The following is a 13179-nucleotide window of genomic DNA, read 5'->3' as shown; positions in this document are numbered from 1 at the left end:
TGATTTAAATGCTGAAGAAAACACAAAATTAAAGGAAAGGGGGGAAAAATGAACCCTGATAATCTGTGGTCACAGGCTGGCCCTTGGCTTGGGTTTGCAACCCGGTTTTGCATCACCTGTTGTGATCCAGGGTACTGAGATGTCTAGCAGAAACAAAAAAATCCTCTGGTGGGAGGAGCTGACACCTAGAATCCCCACCAATGAACAGTAAGAGTCAAATAACCAAACACACATGGAAATAAAGCAGCAGCAGTGGCCACAGAGCAAAAACAGACCCACAAAGGCTGCAGGTGGTGGAACCGTCAGTCAAGATTAGAAGAAAAAAAAGAGCTTGGAAATACATGCAGGGAACCTAGACCTGAATAATGGCCTAGCCAAAATGAAAGGAAAAAACCCACAAAGGTATACAGTAACCAAAAGTAAAAAACCAGTGACTAGGCTAAACAAATTAGACATAATGAAAGAGTTATTCAGCTAGAGCAAGGTCTGAAAAAGTGGCACAGAGACCAAAAAGAAAAAAATGTAAACGGTTATGGAGGATAGAGGAAGTCTAACACATTTAACTGGCATCCTAGAATCAGAAGAGAAAATGAAATGGTGCGATGATAGTATGTCAAGACACAATGATTGCAAATTCCAGACTGATAAAAAGGTGGGTACACTCAATGAATCATAGGCAGGATAAATAGAAACAAATACCTAGACACATGCAATGAACGTGTCCAGCTGTGATCTTCAGCAATTGACTTCTCTGAAGCTCAGTTTCTTAATCTGAAAAATGAGAATGTTGGACAGTTCCTCAGAAGGCTGATACACTAGAGTGCTCACTGGTTGTGCCCATCAAAGACCCCTCTTGGGCCCTTCATAATGTGAAGCTGGGGGAGGCTGCCTTTCAGGGACGGATGGGAGCTGGGGAAAGCATTACCTTGTCAAGCATTGGCAGCCTCATCTGTAAAATGGGCTCATGATCCTGACCCCAGATTCAAGTGGAAAGCTCTGCCCAGTGCCTGGGTGTGGTGCACTCAGCAAAAGACTTACAGGGAGGCCTGGAGGCCCAGAATAGAACTGAACAGTTTCCTCTAACACTGAGGTGATGGTTTCACCTACCTCTGAGATGGCTGTGATGATAAGGAGACACATTGTAGTTTTAAGTGCTTGGCATCATGAAATGAACAAACAGGAACTCTCTGATTTGAGACCCTCTTACTACCCTAGTTGTTGATATCTGTCAATTTCCTTTCTGACTTCTGTCAATTCCACTTCTAAGAGGCTGTTAGTCCCCCCCTTCTAAACCTCATTGTAACTTGCAGCCAAATAAAAGCCTCAGGAGGAGCTACTTTTTTGGTCAACCATCTGTTGGACCAGCACAGGTGGTTTTTAGAAAGAGGTAGGACACGGGCTTAGGAGCACAGCTGTGGGTGAGGATCTGAACTCTGTAAACTACAAACAGTTTGTAATTCTCAGCCCCGGCCACTTCATTTGCAAAATGAGAACTGAAATTGTCCCTCAGCCCACAGGTCCTCTTGAGTCAGCCTTGAGTTGTCTGGGAAAGCCAATGTTCACCTTCACACTTTTAAGGTTTTTTTTGATGTGGACCATTCTTAAAGTCTTTACTGAATTTCTCACAATACTGTTTCTGTTTTGGTTTGTTGGTCATGAAGCATGTGGGATCTTCAACTAGGGATTGAAACTGCGCCCCCTGCATTGGAAGGTGAAGTCCCAACCACTGGACAACCAGGGAGGTCCCCATCTTCACTCTCTAACCCTCTACCCTGGCCTGGCCTCCCTGCAGCCTACCAAGTCTCCATCAAAGTCACAAAGTCAGCAGGCACAGAGCTGAGCACCACACTCCCTGCCTAAATGCTCTCGTAGGCTTTCTTTGGAGCAGGTTTGCTAAGCAGCTAGAATGCACAAAACTTATATCCTTAAGGACAACATGTCCCAAAGTGCTGATCATGAAGATTCCCCAGGTGCTTATAGAGTTCCAGCCTCTGAATCTGCTTTTTATTTATTTATTTTTTGGTTGTTGGCTTTGCTGCGCAGCTTGTGGGATCTTAGTTCCCCGACCAGGGGTCAAACCCAGGCCCCAGCAGTGACGCGCCAAGGCCTAACCACTGGACTGCCACGGAATTCCCCTCATTTTTCAAAAAGCACCCCACTTGCATCTGAAAATTAGATAGGGCTGGGAAATAATTCCTTGGGCCATCACTAGAGTTTGCAGTTACACATGACATCTCTTGTTTCTGTGCTCACAGCCAAAAGGGAAAGGATGGTTTGGTGTAACTATTTTATAGTGAGTTTTAGATCAGACCCATTTCTACCATAAGCACTTTTGAACTATCAAAACCCAATGTTTCCCAACGTATCTTCTGAGGTACCCAGATTCTGTGAGGTGCTTCCCAATAAAGGGGTTCCATGGTGAAATACTTGGGGGAAACATTGCATTCTTACTCTGGATGAAAAGCGCACACCATGAAATGAAGAAATTCATTTAATGTTGTCTCACCCTGCTTTGGTCCCCTTTTTCATGCAACACCTATGTACGCTAGTTGTGTAGAATATGTTTTGCAGAAACACTGGTCTATCAGCCATTGGAGGCGGCAGAATCTGGAGTTCCCAAGGATTGGCTTCTCCCTCCTCTGTTCCTGCTTACAAGCAGAGCCTCGGTGGGCCCCACATGCCACATCCGTGTAGGAGTTAGGTTTGGACTGGTGCAGTAGCAAGGCTGCCATTCTGGAGAACGAACTGCCACGAAAACAGAAGCCACAGAGAATTCATTTGGTCGAGGGTATTGCTGGTCCGGACGCCAGTCCACGGTCTGCTGATTAAAACTGCGAACGGCACTCGGTCCCCTGTAGATGTGCAGCCTGAGCGTTTCCTCAGGGCAGGAGCCGGGCTCCTTCCCTTGGCTCTCACCCCACGGTGATCTCTCTCTCTCTTCCATGTCTTTGAAGAGTGGCAGCTTGAGATCAAGAAAGAGCATCTTCCAGTCGGAGCACAAACAGAGCCGAAGGGGTTAGAAAGGGCAAGCCAGCACATCTCAGAAGGGCCTTAGCCTGTCTCCTGCTGGGCGTTTCTCCCTCCGAGCATCCCCTGGGCAGGCTAGAGCCCCAGGTATTCAGCCAGGAACACGGCCAGGATGCGGCTCAGGTTGTGTACCGTGGGTGGGTGCAGGTTGGCCTCGGAGTCATCGGACGTGTGCCAGACAGAGGGGAAAGGTGTGGCGATGAGGTGGAGCACAGGAACTCCTGAAGGGCAAAGAGGAGGCACAGCCCCATGTGTGGCAGGCCCACGCCTGGGGAAGTCTGCCTCCCCGCGCCCCCGACATTGTGCCACTTGAAGAACTCTGAACAATAATTTTAAGCGTGTGAGGGTACATGTTCATTAAAAAAAAACACATCCAATACATTCATAACACAAATCAAAAAAACTCAAAACTTCATGGCTTATGAAAAGACTAGAAGATCTGAACACTCGCTAGTGCCAGGCACTGGTCCAAGGTCTTTACATTCAGTCCCCTCAGCAACTCTTGAGATGGGGGGCTGTTAATTATCCCCATTTTACAGATGAGGAAATTGAGACACAAAGAGGTTAAGCAATTTGCCACCAGTCCCCAAATCCAGGAAGGGGCCAGGTCCTACCTGTGGGCCCCCTGCCCCCCAATTCCCATAGCAGGTACCTCGGCGGAGGAACGGGATGTGGTCGTCTTCCACGGAGCCAGGGGGCTCCCCGGTCTGGAAGTACATCACTTCCCAAGGATGAGACTGCAGTAGGTTCAGACGGTGCAGACGCTTCTCTGGATGTGATGGGGATTAGAAACAGAAGGTCAGCCCCTCAAGGGTCAAAGGTTCCCCTGCTCACAGATCAGAGGAGGGTGGGAGGCCTGGGGGTGAAGCACTGATCATGCCAATAAGGATGAATGTTAGTTCATCATTCTGGGATAATGTTAGTTACCCCAGACTGTAGGCTGACAATGTTCCTGGTCTCATTTAATCCCTTCAAGTCTAAGGAAGCAGACACCCCCATTATTAGCATCATGCCCATTTTATAGGTGGGAAACTGAAGTTCAGAGGAGGCCACTTGCCCAAGTTCACACAGCTGGTAAGAAGGAAAGCCAGAATCTGAACCCAGGGCTCTCTGACCCTAGAACCCCTGACTATAATCACTTCATTTGACTGCTATGGGATCTTTTGTGTTTCTGCCCCAGTGCTTTAGGGAGAGGCTAGAGAGGTGGAGGGAAAGCTGGATGGCCCCTCGGAGGCCAGGTGCCTGGTCCTCTCTCCAGCATCCCAGGCAGGTGTCTGCCTATACCTTCACCCTTACCAATGCTCCTGAGCCGATGGAACCAGCGGGCCGTGCGAGGGAAGTGACTGTAGAAGGTCGGGTTAGGGGCTCCCAGGAGATCAAGAAGCATAAAGAGCTCCTAGGGAGAGAAGCCAGGACTGAGCAGCCCGGCGGGATGCTGCCAACCTCATGCCCCCCTCCTCCCACCTCACCAGCACCCAGCAGGGCCCTAGTCTTACAATAGCCTGGATCCTGGTGGAGCCCAGGCCGTGGGGTGTAGACTCCATGAGCTGGGCCAGGTGCCGGGAGCCATAAAGCGAGTCCTTGGGTCCCCACTCCTTCAGTGCCTCTTCACCATCCAAGAAGAGCAGCTGCAAGGTCACTGGTGCTGCCTGTGGGGGCCAGTGGTCAGGGCCAGCTCAGTGCCAGCCTGCCACCTCAACGCACCCATATTTCCTGCCTGTTTGCACAGCTGACTAGGGCAAACAGTCTCCTCACTTGTAGAACCTGATAGCCAAGAGTACAGTCTGCCTGGATTTAAATCCTGGCTGGATTGCTCACTAGCCAAGCAGTAGTGGGTCAGTTACTAAGTTCAAAAAGCATTGACTTCCTTATGTAGAAATAGAGTTAATACCACTTCTCATAGGGTAGGATTTGAACCCGGGTCCTAAGACAGCGTGGGTTTCCCTGGTGGCTCAGTGCTAAAGAATCCACCTGCTAATGCAGGAGATGTGGGAAACGCAGGTTCAATCCCTGGGCTGGGAAGATCCCCTGGAGAAGGAAATGACAACCCACTCCAGTATTCTTGCCTGAAAAACCTCATGGACAAGGAAGCCTGGCCAGCTACAGTCCATGGGGTTGGGAGGAGTAGGACACGACGTAGCCTCTGAACAACAAGAATAATAAAGCAGCCTAGGACAGTGCCTAATGCATAGTAACTAATAAGGATTAGCTTTGATTGTAAGAGCTATTCCTCAAGTTCATTTGGCAAAAGAGACAGATCCACAAATAAATAATTCTACAAACAATGAAATGAAGTTGGGCAAATGCTTCTAAGAATAACAGGGTCCTGAAACATCCTCCAAGGGGGTGGGGGATAACCTGGCCTGGGGAACATGTTGGGTCTGCTGGGAAGGGATGTTTGCACTGAAGCTGAGGAGGACCTGGCCTGGCAAAATGGAGCAAAGGGAAGTGTGTTCCCTGGTGAGGAAGCAGCATGGACCAGGACTGGGGACATAGAAGGGGCCAGAGAGGTTTGAGAAGAGGCCCTAGGGCCCAGCAAGGGCCAGGGAGCTTGGGCTCTGTTACAAGGGCACTGGGGTTTCAGCAATGGAAGGGATCTGAGCAGGATAGAGGCATGAGGTGCTTCCATTCATTCCATACATTCTTATTGACATCCTACTTTATGCCAGGCAGTATTCTGGGCAGTGTTCAGGGAATACACAGGAAATAAACACAGCCAAGGGCCCACCTATCTGAAGCTTATTCGAGCTTGGGAGACAGACAAACAAATCAACCTAAAGCCCCATGAAGCATGGGATAGCGACAAGGAGCTATTTTATGGTGGCTGGGAAGGTCTCTTTGGGAGGTCTCTTTGACATCAGAGTGGACCCCTGAATGAAGGGTGGGAGCCAGTCAGGAAGGTATCTGAGAAAAGCACATTGTAGGCAGAGCAAACAGCAAGAGCAAATGCCCTGAGGTTGAGAGTGAGGTCCACAGAGGAGGTAGGAGGCTAGCATGGAATGAGTGAGGGATGAGGGGTGGGAGAGGAGACCAGAGAGATGAGAGGGCACACCTCATGGGCTAGGAGAAGGACTCTGGCTTATTCATGGAATGATGTGGGAGCCATGGGAGGGTTTTAGGTAGAGAAGGGACAGATTCTGACATTCAGGAAATGGAAAGACCCCCTGGACTCTGGTGTGGAGTGGAGGAAGATAAAACCAGGGAAGGGAGAGTGGCGGTATGGACCAAGGAAGAGACATCCCTCATTCACCCACCCCTACCCTAACCCCTGCTCTCCTTACCCTCTCCTTGGCTTTGCCCAGCTCCTGGTCAAGGGCTTGGGCCAGCTCCAGTAGCAGGGAGCAAGGCACTGCCGAATCCATGGCCCCCACAAAGGGGGCTGAGCCAGATGGGAAGAGCTTGGAGTCGTAATGGCAGGCAAGGGTAAGGTGGCGGGCAGCCCCTGGGTCCAGCGTGGCCACCACATTGCCGAAGTCCAATGGCCCCACGGGTGTGGAGGCAGTGAAGGAGTCGAGTTCTATATGCCAGCCTGCTGAAAGTGTCCGCAGCGTAGCCTCCAGGAACTAGTGGCAATAGAGAAGAGGGAGGGTGGGTGGGACTGGGGAGATGGTCAGAAGGGCCATGTGAACCATTCTGAGCAGTCAGGTTGGCCCACCAATACCACTTTGGTTGAATCATTCCCTTGAGACACTTCTGAATACCTACTAAGTGTCAGGCATGGAGTGCCCCTATCTCTTGAAGCCCAAACTAATCACAGCTCACCCTTCCATAGCACTCATTCTGTGCCCAGTCCTTGTTCTAGGAACCCCTATGGAGTGGGGACTGACAATGGTTCCATTTTGCAGATGAGGAAACCGAGGCACAGAGAAGATGAAATTAGTTTAAGGTCATACCAAGTGGCTGAGGTGGATTTGAAGTCAGGCAATGCTCAAAGGACTCTCAATGCCTTCTGGGGAGCAATGTAGAGCTCTGGAGCCAACCCATTTGAGTTGAAAGCATACCATTTATTGGCTGTGGGATTTGGGCAAAATGCCTAACTATTCTAGGTGTCAGTTTCCTCATCTACACAATGAAGATCAGATTGGTACCCACCTCATTAGGCTCATAGGGCTGTTGTGGATGCATATAATAAGATTAGGGGGGAGCAGTATAGAGGGCAGTGGTCTGGTGGTTAGCAGAATAGAGCTCCTATTAGCTCCAGGCAGACCCCCAGCTCTGCCACTTGGGCAGGATACCTATTTCCTATTCATTGATGGGCTGTGGGGTCAGGGGTTAGAGGTGGGGTCCTTTTACCTTTCTGACTTGGAGATTGCCCGGGCTGCCCGGAGTCCGTACAACCAGCAGAGGGCGCAGGAAAGTGTTCCAGAGACGGTGAGGGTCCAGTTGTCCCACTACCCTCCGCACCCGAGCTTCGGGGAGGCTTCCGATCAAAGGGCCCTGAGGAAGCAGGTAGGGAAGAGAAGAGCAGAGCATGAAAACGACCCTCGTTCCAACCATATCCTGGAGGCTGCCCTCCTCTTCCTAGTCGCAGCCTCCAGCATCAGAGGTTTCTAGAAGTCCCTCCAAACCCATCCTGCCCAGCCCACGGCAATCCTGATGGGGGAAATCTAGGCCCAGCGAGAAGGGACTCTTCCAAATATCTGACTTTAGGATTAGAACCCAGAACTCCAAGTCTTACTACTCCAGACTCTCTTACGGGGTAACCGCTATTACAAAACAAGCCCGAAGCCTCATTGCGTTGGAAAGGGGTATGCGCTCTAAGAACGGAGACGGCGGCACCTGCAGCTAGGGCCATATGGTAAAGACAAAGCCAGGTCAACCCAACCTAGGGTCTTCCCCATGAGACCTTGGGGAAGGGGAGGCAAGGAGTAAAGGGTTCCGCAGTGCCCGTGTCCCCGCCCGTCCTCACCCGCAGCTCCCGCCCCAGTGGTAGCTCTTCAGTCTGGCTATGCCAGATCCTCCAAATGGTATAGAACACCGAGGCTACCGTCAGAGCCAGCAGCAACTGGGGCAACAGCTGTGCCCGCGGTATCAGGCGGCGCTTGGGCGGTGAGGGTCGCTCCAAAAGGCTGCGTTCCCCGACCTGGAGCCGGGGCCGCCCGCGGCCCCCGGAAGGCATGGCAGCTTGGCCCTGAAACGGGTCGGAGACGGCGGATAGAGTTAAGGCCTAGCCAAGTCCCGCCCCATGAAATAAGCTGGACCAATGAGCAACAAGAGCGGCTGCACCATCCGCCCTCCCGCGAGCAGTAAAGCCAATGGGACTTTCGGCCTGAGGACGGGGCTCCTTTCCTTCAGGGAGCTTTGGGGGTTGGTTCCCCCGGGTTGCACAACCCCAAAGGGAGAGCGTAAGAAGTAGGCGCCGCCCCAGCGCAGGAGGGGAAGCCAATGAGAAGCGTTTGATCACCGAAAACATTAGCCTTACTGGGCGCAAATCCACGCCGCTCCCGGATGGACCCTCTCCCCGGTCCAGAAAATCCAATATACACGTAAATCAACAGTTCCCGAAGGAAAGGGGGAGGTGCCCATCCCTGAAGCGAGGAGCGGATTGGCTTCTCGAAGGCCGCGCCCCCAAAGGCAGAGCGGGCGGGCATTTGGAAATGGCTAGTATTTCCCTCGGAGAAGGCAATGGCAACCCATTCCAGTACTCTTGCCTGGAAAATCCCATGGACAGAGGAGCCTGGAGGGCTGCAGTCCATGGGGTCGTGAAGAGTCAGACACAACTGAGCGACTTCACTTTCACTTTTCACTTTCATGCACTGGAGAAGGAAATGGCAACCCACTCCAGTATTCTCGCCTGGAGAATCCCAGGGACAGCGGAGCCTGGTGGGCTGCCGTCTATGAGATCGCACAGAGTTGGACACGACTGAAGCGACTTAGCAGCAGTATTTCCCTCCTTCAACCTATGCGGTTCTACAACAAAATGGTTTCAATCAGTCCCGCCTTCTTTTCCTCTCCATGGTCGTGAATATCTGCCCAGTACAGTCTTGAATGGTGGCCTGGAGCTACTTACTAAGTAAGGCTTCTAGTCTACAGCCTCCGCCAAAGGCGGAGGTCGCTATAGCAACGGGCCACGCCCCACTCGCTGGTTAGGTTTGCGCAGGCGCGCGCGGAAGTGGGCCGTAGGAAGAGGAAGTCCCGCCTCTGGCTCTCTGTTCCGAAGGCACACCACGGAGGAGACGGTAGTGACTTGAAAACGCGGTCACCATCATCATGTGAGGCCGGGCTGGGTTTGGGTGGCGACAGTGGGGTTGAGGGTGTAAATTTGGCCTCTTACCGGTTGGAGGGGGTAGGCAGAAATGGGGGCGGAAGCAAACATTTGGGGGTAAGGTGGCGTATCTTTCTACTGATGAGTTGCGAAGGGACTCACTGGGGCCTTTGACGGATCCTGACTCGGGAGAGGGGACAGCTTTATCAGATAACAGGCTGGGCTTTCCCAAATAAGCAATCTTATTGAAGTGAATTTTAAGAGGAAGCGTTTTTACGAATTAAAAACCTGGGAGATGAGGAGTACGGACTTGTAGGAAAAGCGGTCTTAAGGTAAGAGGCTTAGCTGGAGACAATTGGCTTTTCGATCACATCCGCCATTTGTACGGAAAACGAGTTATGGGGGTGATTTTACTTATATATTCACTCAACAGTTATTTATTGAGTGTTTGTGTATTAGGCTGCTTTAGACACATAGCTTATTATCACTGAATTACTCCACTTTCCCCAAGGAAAAAAAATCCTCTTCTACATCTTACGGGATGGGAAGAGGCAGGCAGGAAACGTGCTGGTAATAAATACGTAAATTCTAGAATGTGTTAGGGAATAGGGTTGTGAATAAAGAAATAACAGAGCAGAGTAAAACTGTGGAATGTCACTTTTGAGAGACAGAACACATAAAGGAGGGAATACTTGAGCAAAAAAAGTGAGAAAGCAAACCACAAAGATACCTGGGGAGGTACCTAGGCAGAGGGAAAAGTGAATAGAGGGGCCCAAGAAGGTTTGCCTAATATCTTCAAGAACCGCTGAAGAGGCCATTGTGCCTGGAACAGAGTGAGGGTAAAAGCTGGGTTTTACTTTTTACACTGAGAGGAGAGCCATGAGAGGGTACTGAAGAGTGAGATGATTCTTGACACCACCCCTGAGACTGCTCTGTGGAGGGCAAACTGTTGGGGAGCGTGGGTGGAGGCAAGGAGACCTCTAGGAAAGAGATGATGGAGGTTTAAGCCAAGATAAGAAATTCAGATTCTGATAGGTTTTAGTGGCAGATGACAGGATTTGCTGACAGATTGATTGTAGGATGTGAGAGAAGAGTCAAGTTGACAGCAGGGCTTTTGCTCAAAGAACCAGAGGGATGGAGTCGCCATTGACAGAGATGAGGAAGGCTGTGGATAGTATAAGTTGGGGTTATGGGGGGTCTGGAGTTCAGTCTAGGACATGCAAGGATTGGAAATATCCATTAGGCATCCAAGTGGTGATACCAAGAAACAGGACTGAGTAGGAGGAGAGGGATGTGTGTCGGGGAGACACCGAGGGAGAGGCCATGAGCACCCAGGCTGTGGGCCTTCTCACCTCTGGGTTCCATACTTGTCTTCTCAGGAGTCTCCTCAACAAGCCCAAGAGTGAGATGACCCCAGAGGAGCTGCAGAAGCGGGAGGAGGAGGAGTTTAACACGGGGCCACTCTCCGTGCTCACGCAGTCAGTCAAAAACAACACTCAAGTGCTCATCAACTGCCGTAACAATAAGAAGCTCCTGGGCCGCGTGAAGGCCTTCGACAGGTGAGCACCAGGGTCTGGGGAGGTATGCTGTCCGGGCCTCAGTTTCCTTACCTGTGAAATATGCTTCATAATAATATCCCCCAGAACAGCCATGAGGCTTCAGTAATACTGTGTATGAAAAGCACTTGGCTCTGTACCTAACACCTGATAAATGCTCAGTAAACATATGCAGCCTTTAGTTAGCATTTGGGAAGTGCTTTCCTCACCATAGATTACTATATAGCAAGATACAGAGCTTTCCCAATTTTTTTCTTTTCTTTCTTTCACTCAGTCAAAGTTCTCTATATCCGTCTATCCCTTTGTGTGCGTGCATGAGGGCTAAGTCGCTTTAGTTGTGTCTGAATCTGTGCAACCCTGTGGACTATGACCCACCAGGCTTCTCTGTCCGTGGGATTCTCCAGACAAGAATACTGGAATGGGTTGCCATGCCCTTCTCCAGGGGATCCTCCCGACCCAGGGATCGAACTCTCATCTCTTATGTCTCCTGCATTAGCAGGCAAGTTCTTTACCGCTAAAGCCACCTGGGAAGCCCCCTATCCCTTTACCTTGCTTTAATTTTTCTTCATAGCACTGACTACCACTGTTTACCTGCTTCGTGTTCTTCTCCCTTCACTAGCCTGCAGAGTCCATGAAGACAGGGCTCTTTTCTGTTTTTTTTTTTTCATTGCTCTAATCATTGCAAACGTTTGTTGACTGAGCCATTCCACACTGTCATCACACATGCCCATAACAAGAATACTGGTTGAGTCACTTAATTTTCACAACAGCCCTAGGAGGCAGGCACCTTGAATGTCTCCATTTTAGAGAAGAGGAAACTGAGGCACAGAAGGTGAAGTCCTTTGCCTGAGCCTTGGAGCCCTGGCTCTCCCCCTTCCTGGAGGCAGTGTTGCCCAGAGGAAGGGTCAGGACGCACCCCTCACTCACTCCTGCTGCCTCCCCGTCCCCACCAGGCACTGCAATATGGTGCTGGAGAACGTGAAGGAAATGTGGACGGAGGTCCCCAAGAGCGGCAAGGGCAAGAAGAAGTCCAAGCCCGTCAACAAGGACCGCTACATCTCCAAGATGTTCCTGCGCGGGGACTCTGTCATCGTGGTCCTGAGGAACCCCCTCATCGCTGGCAAGTAGGGGCCTCCTCCCTGCTGTCAGAACTTGCCCCCTGGTTTTGCGAAGACCTGCCCTCTGTACTTGAAATAAAATCGTGCGTTTTTTCTAGCGGCCTCTGCCTGTTCCCAGAGCCTAGAGAGAGCGGAACAGACCCCAGGGAGGGGTGGCAGGTGTGGGGCCAAGCATGGGCTCAGGCCTCTCTGAACAGGGGAAGAGGCCCAGTCTCTGCCCCTTCCAGGCCTTAATTTTCCCATCTTGGGCAGAGAGAGCTCCTACGGTCTTTTGTGTTTTAACTTTTTTCTACCTTCTCATCACTTTCTCCTCCTCCTCCCCACCTCTCAGTAAGTCACTCTCTCTCAAAATTTTTTTCACTCTTTCTTTTTCCCCCATTTGTTCGAACAGTCTGTGCCCAGCCCTGTGTTGCCATGCTGGGGACACAGCAGGGCCCAGAAAAGCCCCCAACCTGCCCTCACTGAGCAGAGGGTAGAGCAGTTAATACTGATGGCATCTGTAGCTGACGCTTGCCGAGCTGTGGCAGCGCCAGGCCCTAGGCTCTGTTCCTGCGTCTCCACACCTCTGAGCAGGCACTGTGATCCAGCACCTCCAATTCCAGGGGCAGGGGCTGAGGCAAAGAGTAGTGATGGTGCCTCCCCAGGGGAATCCAGCCCCCAAGTGCTGATGCCGTGATTCAAACCCCTGTTGCTCCTAAGCCAGTGGCTTAACCCCTGAACTCTGCCCTCAGATCACAGCTTCATGAGCCCTGAGAGAAATTCTCTGACAATTGTAGAGAGGTGGAGGTGGGAAGGAAATAGCGACCCATTCCAGTGTTCTTGCCTGGAGAATCCTAGGGACGGAGGAGCCTGGTGGGCTGTCCTCTCTGGGGTTGCACAGGGTCAGACATGACTGAAGCGACTTAGCAGTAGCAGCTGCAGGAGGTGGGAAAGGAGGTCCTGGCTTATTGTGGGTGGATTAAGGGAAATCCCTCTATCTTTCTCTGAAGCATATCCATTATGCTCCTCCCACCCGCATCTCTCTGTATTCTGTCTCTGCATCTCTCTCTGTATTCTCCAGAGAGGGCCACGTGCCAGGCTGGTGCAGTTCCCAGGCATGAGGTCAGGATCCAAGGAGATGTCTGACACACTGAGCTCTGGAAGGCACAGCCTGAGTTATCCCAAGAGCCCATCAGCAACAGGGCTGAGGACCTGCAGTAGAAGAAGGCCTCACACATGCAGGGAGATGGCTGTGAGGCTATAAGGGCGCACGTTCATGTCTAATTGAAACACC

General features: G+C 51.2%; 2 protein-coding genes across 5 annotated transcripts; one reads left to right on the top strand and one right to left on the bottom strand.

The window, feature by feature from the left end:
• Positions 1-637: 637 nt before the first annotated feature.
• On the bottom strand, positions 638-8520 carry QPCTL (glutaminyl-peptide cyclotransferase like). Of its 4 annotated transcripts, XM_055551382.1 has the most exons (8): positions 8450-8520; positions 7937-8158; positions 7321-7464; positions 6309-6590; positions 4524-4676; positions 4324-4423; positions 3680-3796; positions 1369-3248 (listed from the first exon to the last, which is right to left on the bottom strand). In XM_055551382.1, exons 2-8 carry the CDS (start codon positions 8144-8146, stop codon positions 3103-3105), a joined length of 1152 nt encoding a protein of 383 aa, XP_055407357.1. In that variant the 5' UTR covers positions 8147-8158; positions 8450-8520; the 3' UTR covers positions 1369-3102. The 4 variants fall into 4 exon arrangements, with proteins under 4 accessions (XP_055407358.1, XP_055407357.1, XP_055407356.1 ...); XM_055551383.1 differs by lacking the exons at positions 1369-3248; positions 8450-8520 and adding an exon at positions 638-771 and having other exon boundaries at positions 7937-8345; XM_055551381.1 differs by lacking the exon at positions 8450-8520 and having other exon boundaries at positions 7937-8340.
• Positions 8521-9082: 562 nt separating this feature from the next.
• SNRPD2 (small nuclear ribonucleoprotein D2 polypeptide) lies at positions 9083-12003 on the top strand. The gene is made up of 3 exons (XM_055551385.1): positions 9083-9239; positions 10612-10791; positions 11742-12003. Coding segments are annotated over exons 1-3 (357 nt in total). The 5' UTR covers positions 9083-9237; the 3' UTR covers positions 11917-12003.
• The last annotated feature ends 1176 nt before the right edge of the window (positions 12004-13179 follow it).

This window comes from Bubalus kerabau, chromosome 17, assembly GCF_029407905.1.
Source record: "Bubalus kerabau isolate K-KA32 ecotype Philippines breed swamp buffalo chromosome 17, PCC_UOA_SB_1v2, whole genome shotgun sequence".
Lineage (NCBI taxonomy): Eukaryota > Metazoa > Chordata > Mammalia > Artiodactyla > Bovidae > Bubalus > Bubalus kerabau.
This window is presented reverse-complemented; position numbering and strand designations above follow the sequence as displayed.

Excerpts from the sequence above, each read along its gene's own strand:
- QPCTL (XM_055551382.1), bottom strand. The coding sequence starts at position 8,146 with ATGCCTTCCGGGGGCCGCGGGCGGCCCCGGCTCCAGGTCGGGGAACGC. Across the intron at positions 6,591-7,320 it reads GCAATCTCCAAGTCAGAAAG|TTCCTGGAGGCTACGCTGCG; the intron begins GTAAAAGGACCC and ends TATTGCCACTAG. Across the intron at positions 3,249-3,679 it reads CATCCCGTTCCTCCGCCGAG|GAGTTCCTGTGCTCCACCTC; the intron begins GTACCTGCTATG and ends TTTGCCCTTCAG.
- SNRPD2 (XM_055551385.1), top strand. Across the intron at positions 10,792-11,741 it reads CGCGTGAAGGCCTTCGACAG|GCACTGCAATATGGTGCTGG; the intron begins GTGAGCACCAGG and ends CGTCCCCACCAG.